At 38.0% G+C, this 9,804-nt stretch overlaps 1 protein-coding gene across 1 annotated transcript; it reads left to right on the top strand.

Moving 5' to 3' along the window:
* Positions 1-1,442: 1,442 nt before the first annotated feature.
* On the top strand, positions 1,443-8,070 carry LOC143850172 (uncharacterized). Its single transcript, XM_077359447.1, has 3 exons — positions 1,443-1,626; positions 2,432-2,641; positions 7,796-8,070. The coding sequence occupies exons 1-3, from the start codon at positions 1,443-1,445 to the stop codon at positions 8,068-8,070; spliced, it is 669 nt and encodes a 222-aa protein (XP_077215562.1).
* The last annotated feature ends 1,734 nt before the right edge of the window (positions 8,071-9,804 follow it).

The following is a 9,804-nucleotide window of genomic DNA, read 5'->3' as shown; positions in this document are numbered from 1 at the left end:
TTCTACTGTTCACGATTTTAAAATTCAAAATAAATTTTTTTTTATTAGCTTCGATAATGCTAGTAATAATACTGCATCAATAGGGTTATTAAAATCTCAATTGAAACCTATTTTAGATGGACAACTATTTCATATTAGATGTGCATGCCATATTTTAAATTTAACTGTACAAGATGGTTTATCGAAAATTGCACCACATATAGAGATTATTAAGAATTATCTTCAATTTATTCATAGAAGACAAGAATTTAAAGCTTTATGTAAATTTTTGAAAAAAACTAGAAAAAAATCCCCTTAGATATTAAAACTAGGTGGAATTCAACTTATAAAAAGTTAAAAGCATCATTTGAGTTCAAAACTATAATTACAACATTTGCCAAAACTAAAATCCCCACCTTGCAATCATACTATATCTCTAGAATATTTCAACACTAATCTTTTTATATGATCCTTAGCCATATCTCACTCCATAACATTTGATAAAGCTCCATAGATTGTCTATAGGGTTCTCATATCTATTTACTCAGCGGAGGGAGCTCGAAATTCATTCATCAGCCGGAGATCATCCTATTCTTGATACGGTAATCATTTGAAACTACTATATTGATAAGTGTAACATGTAAATTAAATCACTAGTAAGAGAAAATGTTATATAAACTATAAAGCACTTAACATAATTTGGTACACCCCCTCCCCGAGCTATGGCCAGCATTGATTGGTACTCGTTCGGATCCGGGCTTTCTTTATAGAATATAGAAAAGTGCTCAGTAACTGCTTAGTTTTTGCTATATCTTTGCTTCTTTCTGCGCTCAAACATGTATCCGAGAGTATCCACATGTTAAGAGGGCTTCGAAGAGTCCAATCATCTAAATCTACTTCCTTTTACTAAGGAAGAATGAATCACAATCCCTCAACTGCTTCTTTCCACGTAAAATGAGCTTAAAACAAAAGTCATGCCCATTTTTGGTGCAAAATTTGTTTTACACCCATTTTACGTAGAACTAAACCGATCCATTGTATTATTTCCTCAAATACAATACACCATTTTTTCGTGTATAGCGGCCATTTGTCACCACTTACCATACCTATTTTCTTTGATGGACCATCTACACGGATTGCACATTCTATATGCTCATGACTATTTCTCATTTATCAATTTTTTTGTGTGTAGAAAAGTATGAATTAAATAACTCAACTCAAGGACTATATAACATTATGGTGTATAGATATCACTCATTCCAGAGAGGTTGCGGAGAGAATGTACTCATGTCTCAAGACTGCTAACTAGATCCTTCGATCAATTATATATTCCGAATAAATTGTGTATGCATTGTTATACACCTGGACTTCAGTGTATAGTCTTTACTAATCATGGCTTTTATTGTTATAGATAACCAACCAAACGAGAGAGAGAGAGAGAGATGCATGCAGTTTGGTTATCAATGAAGAAGGTCATGAACTGTAGGGCGAGAATGCCGGAAGTTTACCTGCCGGAAAAAGTGAAGGGGAGGAAAAGTGGGATTGGGAAGGTGATGTCCGCGAGAGATTGGTTGCTAGAAAGGGAAGATCAATCGGACGAAGAAGTCATTTTTTCGCAGAAGATCAACGGCGGGGAACGCTTTTGTGGTAAGATGAACATTCCTACTCTCTTTTGTTAATGGCAAAACAATAGATCACATGTGTGACGATCAGTACCGTTGATTTGGTTGGCTTCCACTTGGGTGCAATTTTCATCCCTTTGATTGTGGATCGTTTGGCTTTATCAACGGCTGGATCATCTATAAATGGTGGCTTGGATTACATTGTTGGTCGTCCTTCTAAAGAATGTAAAACTTAATAACTTTTATTTTAATTGCGCACCTAGGAAGTAGGATGGGACTTTGCTTTATAGAGCCACACTAGCTATCTGATCCAATGACAGCTGACTTTTTCAGAGGTTGTCATTGGATCAAATATCAAGGGCGGCACCTATGTCGTGCCCCATATATTACAAGTATCAATATGCGAACACCATATAATTTCACCGTATATAGTATAGTTATGCATGCTGATTTATTTGGATATATGGTATAGTTATATGCTTATGCATGTGAAACAACCAATTACTCCAAAAGCTTAAGCTGTTAGAGTTGGCATTGTTTAATCATTTATACCATACTCTCCCCCTCACGTGTGGCCCCTGTTTTGAGTAGGCCTTACATGTGGATTTTTAATATCAAGGAGTTGTTGGGTTTTGAACCCAAGACCTGCTATGAGGTAACATGTGAAACAATCAATTACCCCAAAAGTTGAAGTTGTTAGAGTTGGCATTATTTTATCATTTATACTTCAACAGAGCCACAATGAAGCATTATGATTATATAATCCCAATCATTTATACATCGAATTTAGTTATATAATCTGACCAAATTCTTTTATAATATGTACATAGAGCTCGACGCTGGAGACATATCTAGAAATATCGTGGAGATGATCTTCCATGCAGCGTTGAAGAGGCCAGGAGAATGCATCAAGAAAATCGAAAAAGTCTTGAAGGTGAAGAACCCGCCCGAGACCTTTGAAAGATTTGAGGAATACAGAGAGATGGTGAAGAGAAGAGCGCAAATTCTAGATAAGCAGCACCCACGAAGCGTCGTTGATGGTAACGAGCTCTTAAGATTTTATGTCACAACACGTGGAAGACGGTGTAGACACCCCATTTTGACCGTGCCCTAAACCTTCCAATTTTCTGTAAAACCCCATCAAACCAATGCTTTAGGATCCCAAACTTCACCCTAGGCTAGCTTAGGATCCCAGTTAGGTCCCTATAAAATTTCGTCGAAATCTGAGCGCGTTTGTATAGCGAACGATCCAAAGAGGTGTTCGTGGTGCAAGTTTAGAAGGGGGGCGAAATTATCCTGAAGGAGGGGTGAATTTTTTCTGTAAAGGATGAATCTGAGCCGAATAAGACAAGATTTCTCCGCACGATCATCAGAGGTTCGCGCAACCGCGCGCTTATAAAAAATGGTAGTGCCGATATCACCACCCATATTTCCTTATAAAAAAAAAAATTCATGTAAGAGGAGAAAAACTCATTTTCCAGAACAGAGAAAGAGAGCGAGATATTTTTTCCCCAAATCCCTTTTGCTGAAACCCTAACCTACCTGTCTTCTTCTCCGGCAATTCCACCTCCTCCGGTGAGCTTGAGCTCCGGCCGATCATCTTTTCCCTCAAGTTTACAGATCACTGTGTATTCTCCTCAAGATATGGGATTTGATTCGATCTTCCCTCATCTAAGATCTGGAATTTTGTTTAACTTGAAACCCTAGCTATAAAGCCTAAGACCTTAGATCCAGTCTTCTAAACCCTAGATCCACATCCTTTCTGTTTTGAACCATAAAAACTCTAGATTTTTGCAGAGTAAGAGAGGATTTTTCGATCACCTTCTTCGGAGGATCTCACCGGAATCCTAAGCTCCGGCCGGCCAAATCTCATTTTCTTTGGCCTAAAGCCCGCTGTTAAGTTCCAGATTTGAAGAGTTCATCTCAAGAAACCTTTTTTTTCTCCTCTTCATTCTTCTAAGCCCTAACTCATGTGTTTTAACCTTGGATCCACATTTTCTTAAATTCCAAACCCTTGTTATTTTTCATTTTCCGATCGAGATCTTATTCTCCGATCAAAAATCCGACAGAATTCTAGCTCTCATTGTTTCTTCTTCACTCAAGCCTCAATAAACCTCATTTTTCTGTTGATTGAATCCGTCTAAACCTTAAATCCAAGCTATCAAACCCTAATTCGAACCCTAACAGATCTTGTTCTTCAAAATTATTTGATTCTTTTGCCTGTAAATTCTATCTCAAAGTCAATCGAGGTTTAAGAGTGATTTTTAGAAATTTCTCCTATTCGTAAAATCAATAGCAAGAGAATCTACTATTTTCAACAGATCCGTGAGATCTCTGTCATCAGCTGAAGGTTTCAAGTTTTCTTTTGAAGCTCAAACGTTCAGGTGGATTCCTCCTTTAAAGCTAAAAGTTCTTCTCGAGATCAACTCAGGTATTTTTAATTGATAATATTTGCTCGAATTTTGTGTTGAGATGATCCTCGTGCTCAATTGTATGAGATGACTCGTGCTTCTTTGGTAGTTTTAAAGATATACTTACTCATATGCTTGAATGATTATCACAATTTTCATGATTTATCTTAGTTGATAAGATCCCCTTGAAATTCTGCTGAAATAAAAAAAAATGAAGTTTTGTCCTCTGTTCTAATCCCATGCTGATTTTTTTTATGATAGGGATAAGCTCACACAAATCCGACTTCTATTTTTCATTTCTTTGATAACTTGTGTACACATTATGTATTGATAATGATATTCCCTGAGTCTAATCTCCTTCCTAAACTGAATGTCTTGAATTTTGCAAAGTCTGTCATAATGCTTCAAGTGTTTTGAATAATTGATTTGAGTTCTTTTGTTTGGAACTTTATCATTACTCTCTCTGATTTCACATGTAAGTGATACTGATATACCCATGGGTCATAGTCATGCATGCTTGGCTAACCTGTTTAAGGAAATTAACCTGAATAAATTCGAGCTGTAAAAACAGTTTGTTGGAAAATTGGCTCCAAGTGATGCTCGGTTTATAATGCAATAACTCATTTTTTTTAGACGTGGTGACACTCATAGCATTCTCACATTTCGTTAATGAGACAGGGTCAGCTCTCACTTTGTGTCTTGTACTTGCCTTTCGATTTAGAGAGATTGTACTAAGTTACAAATTATTGGTCATAATTATTGTGCTTATATCATAAATTGTGTAGATATTGTGGTTTTCACTTATTAGATTAAACTAGAATATGCATTCCAGGCATTAGGATAATATCAACAGATTTTCTCTTCTTAGACATCATGGTATGATTTATTGTTACTTATCGTGGTAGTATTACAAATTCTACATACATATATTGGATGCCATTTTTTCTCAGACAATGCAAAATTTAGACTGTTAGATAATTTGGATTGGCATAAAATTATGGTTGAGTATTGGGAAAAGCATGTGAGCATGATTTCATTGCATGAGACTCGGTATTACTTTTTTTTTTATTAGAAAAAGGATCTTATTGCTGAACTTTGTTTAGAGAGAGAGAGAACAATTTTTTTGTCTTCATGATTAGGCTTATTTTCTGTGGCCAAAGAAATTTGTCATTTAAAAAAAGGGAATATGTTGGTTTACAAGTTACATAATATTTGTTCTATTCTGTTGTCAAAATAATATAAGCTTATAGGTTTGCTTATCTAATAATATAAGTTCATCTTGCTTATATGTCATAATATCTTTTTATTCTTTGAATAAATTCCAGAGAAGAATGTTCAGTCAGAAACATATGTAATATGCAGTCGATGAACTGATGTATGTTCTGTTTGCCTGAGTAAATCGTGTTGAAATATATAACCTTTTTGTGTTCTATATATTGGATAAGTGTTCTTCTTTAGACATTCTATAGATGATTTATATTATACAGGTGGCGTTATTAAGTAATCATAATCAGTTTTCATGATTTTTTTTAGTCACTCTGTATGCATTTTTGGAATTAAATGTGTGATTTATGATTAAGGCAAACTGGTCTCATAAGTGTTGTGGCTCGCGTTTATCTTGTTGTCCTATTTAGTGTCATCGCAAGGGCGATGAAGGCGCTAGCCCAAGCCCATTCTTAGGGGACTTGCTCAGTCCAAGTAGCACTCCTCTCTTTTATTTAAAAGACTTGCCTAGTCTTTTAGATGTGTATCCCCTAGATATTAGATCCCCTCTATCATTGCAAGGGCAATGAAAGAGATATCTCGAGCCCACCTTTTATGGAGACAAGCTACGTCTCAGCAGATAGTCATACCCACTCAGGGAGACAGGCTATGTCTCATGTGGTAAAATTCAAACCCTTTGGGAGACAGGCCTTGTCTCATTGGTCATAGTTATCCTCCATCTCTTTTAAGAGATATGCCTTGTCTCATTAGCACATCCTTTTTAGAATTCCTAATTTCAGTGTCAGTCTTTAGCATAGGAGTCTGTCCTTAGCTAGAGAGTCAGTCCTTCAGTTTCAGGAGTCAGTCCTATCATCATAGGGGTTAGGATTTTATCCAACCCTTCATCAAATCGTGTGTTTTTCTATCTACGCCTGCAAGGTATAGGATGTTGTCCAACCCTTGCAGAGTTGTTATTCTGTTCATTCTCCTGCAAGGTATAGGATGCTGTCCAACCCTTGCAGAGTTGTTATTCTGTTCATTCCCCCCACAAAGCATAGGATGCTGTCCAACCTTTGCGGGATATTCAGGAGTCTGTCATACTCTTATGATGATAGGAATTTGTCCTCTTGAGTCAAAAACACTTGAAAAACCAAAAATCTCGAGTCATTAGGACAGTAGTTAAGAAAGACTGTTTCGAACTACGTTGGCTTGATCCTCTTCCACGAGGTACGTAGTGCGGCTTGGGATTCATATCCTAGGTCCAGCCAAACTTTTAAAAATAAACATTTCAAATCTTAAAAAAAATACAAAAATCATTCAAAACCTTTTCAAAAGGATCTTCCCCTAGAGTTAGGAGTATGTCCTAGATATTTGGGGTGTTTTAGAGTTAGGAGGCTGTCCTGATTTGTATTGATATGGTGTGTTCTGTCGCGTGAGTGTCCCTAGAGTTAGGAGGTCTCAAGTTGATCGGTTAGACATTTAGTCGAACCGATGGCTAGACTAGGAAGCATATAGTCAGCCCATGGTTTTCATTAGGTTGCACAGCCTAGTTACACATAGGATGTAGGGCTCACCTGCATTAGCTTAAAGCTAATCAGCTTGCATTAGTTATGGCATATAGAGAGTCCTGAAAATTACAATTCACCTGAACTTAAGCAATCGTACAAAAAGCTTTAAAAATCAGTTGAGCCTAGTGGATCGAGTCTAGGATAGCGGTTCTAGATGGTCAGGCATAGTAGTTTGGAATAGGGCATCGAACTACGTTGACTCCGATTCTTCCCGAGGCCAGGATACGTAGAGCAGCTGGGATGGACGGCCATCTTGGTCCGAGTCAAGTCGCATTAGAGTTTTAGGACTCATCTTGTCCAATCATGTACAGAATTAAATTATGTTGTGTGTTTTGCTGTGTTTTCTTACTTTCATGTACAGATCTTATACCTTTAGCTCTAGCATACATGTGTTTGCACACTAGAACTCAGACACTAATTAGGTATGACACTCATAACCTAGTTATTATCAGGCGACACTTCTTTCATTTCTTTTATATGTGCTTATTATTCATCTCCGAGACATGCATGATTAGATAGACGTCTTCTCGGAGATATTCGTTCCCATTTCATATGACTTTCGCCCAAAACTCTTCAAAATTATTAAAGTAAATGGCATAAGAGACCAGGTGTTTGCACTTGGGCGGATGAGGTACTCTTTAGACCTTCCGAATTCGTAACCAGGCACGAACCTTTCTTTTATAATCTCTGGTTATCCGTTGCAACAGAGCATAGTATGGGATCCTTGGCCCACTTCCTTGGATGGCGACTCTTCTTTGTTTAAGGTACGCCTCGAATCTGGGCTAGTCCCCGAATCGAGAGGTATCTCACCCTTTGTATCGCCACTCATGTTGTGAGAGGCATCTTCTTTCGAGAGTTCTTTGGTAGAGCTCTCCATTCACGTGGATGATCCAGAGACTACAGTGTGGGGCTTGTCCTCCCGCCTCTCTCTCGGATCGGGGTCCACAGACGGCCAAGGTGTCGGAACTCTGTCAGGATCTCAGGTGCGGCGTGTGTCTGATAATCCGATCAGGGTCCGAAGTCGAGGACGAGAAGAGAGATGGGATTCTCTTGAGGGCAAGTAGTGACATGTTGGATTGCGAGGAGGTTGTGGAGGAGGGGAATGCAAAGAGGGCTGTGGTGGTTTTTAGGGTGATAGCAGGGAAGGTGGTTGCTAAGATTGAAGGAGGGTGTGAGGAAGGCCTTGGGGAAGTTGGGAGTAGTGGAGAGTTTTATGCTGAATTTGAGCATTTGTTTGTGAGGAATCCTAATGTTGTTCTTCCTTGCTTTGTTATTGTATGTTCATGAGAGAGAGAGAGAGAGGTTTTCTTTGTTATTATTATCACTCTAGAGAGAGAGAGAGAGAGCTTTTCTTTGTTATTATTGTAATTCTAGTGTAGTACTACTTGGTAGGGGTGTTCATTATTCGGTTATAACCGAATAACCGAACCGAACCGAATTGGTTTGGTCAGTTCGGTTCGATTATTTTCCCTTTCGATTCTGTTTCTGTTATTTTTTTTTTGGGAAATTCGGTTATTCGGGTTCGGTTTTCTCAAAAAAAAAAAATTCGGTTAACCGAATAACCGAAATTATGGATAAAAACCATTATTTTCCCAAAAAAAGCGCTATATGGTCACTCTATAGGATGATCTAAACCGTCCATTTGATTGATCACAACTTAATTAGGTTGTTCTCAAAAAATTATTTCGATAGGATGATCCTAGCCCTCCGATCCGAACTGATATTTTGCTTTTTTTCCTCTTTTTCTCCCACTATTCGGTTATTCGGTTATAACCATGGTTTAAAATTTTGGTTTCGGTACCAGTTTTGGACTCTGGAATTGCGAAATTTCGACCGAAATTTTGAAATTTTGGTCAAAATCCGGTACCACAAACAAAATGGTATTTTATTCAATATTAAATTTCAGTTGAAATTTCGATAAAATAGTAAAATAATAATAAAATGGTTTTTTTGGTTTAAATTTCGGGCAAAATCGAAATTTCGGCCGAAATAAATGACCATGTCGGTTTTTGTTGATTTCGGTGTCGGTCGGTCGAAATTTAAAACCATGGTTATAACCGAATAACCGAATTTTAAATCGGTTCGGTTTTTGTGCGGATTTTGAAAATTTCGGTTCGGTTTCGTTATTGAAATTTGATAACCGAAATTATTTCGGTTATCAAATTTCGGTCTATTCGGTTTGGTTATAACCGAATGAACACCTACTTGGGGCTGGTACAAAAATAAAAAAAATAAACCCAAGTTCATTTCTTTGTTATTACTGTAATTCTAGTGTAGGCCTACTTATAAGGGGGCAGCAACAAAAAATAAAAAATAAACCTATGTTCTAATTCACATCAAGGACGGTGACACCCACTCTCTCTCTCTCTCTCTCTCTCTCTCTCTCTCTCTCTCTAGCAGATCGGTCACTGAGTTTCAATAATAGATCCACCATTGCATCACACAGGCCAAGGTCAGCTCTCACTTTGTGTCTCTCATCTCCTTTTTCGGTCCTCGGTGTGTTACGTATCAATATCAGTTCGTAACGTGATTGATCTTCTTAGAAGGAAGATCAGCTTCTCGACCCACTTCGAGGGAAGGGTCAGTCCCAGGTGCCCCCCGGGCCATGTTCTGCCTGCGTCGGCATTGTGGCCCCATCGAGTCACAAATGGCCTCATCTCTCATTGCGTCTTCAAAAGCATGTTGCCACAGCACTTTTGCTGGGCACTACTGGCTAGGCCCATCGGTTGGTGGGAGAAACAGTAAGATCTTTTACCACACATAGTTTGCTTGCTTTTCTCACACTTCATCATTTAAATCACTCATAATGATATGCATCTTTCGGCCTTTCTCAGCATCATTCAAACTGTTGATATGCATCTTCCCCTCCCATCAGATTTCTGCTTGAATTGATTCAATGCACAGTAATTGTCATTCAATTAAAGACTGACGAAGTCTTTAGGCTACATCTTTGGCCACAAATATGGGTTACATGTTATATGTCCTTTATCACTCTTGCTCCAGTCTGCAACTTCCCATTTG

This window comes from Tasmannia lanceolata, unplaced genomic scaffold (assembly GCF_043159265.1).
Source record: "Tasmannia lanceolata isolate RefF3 unplaced genomic scaffold, GAP_Taslan_0.1 ptg000018l, whole genome shotgun sequence".
Taxonomy (NCBI): Eukaryota; Viridiplantae; Streptophyta; class Magnoliopsida; order Canellales; family Winteraceae; genus Tasmannia; species Tasmannia lanceolata.
Note: the sequence above shows the minus strand (reverse complement) of the source record. Positions and strands in the feature narration are given on the sequence as shown.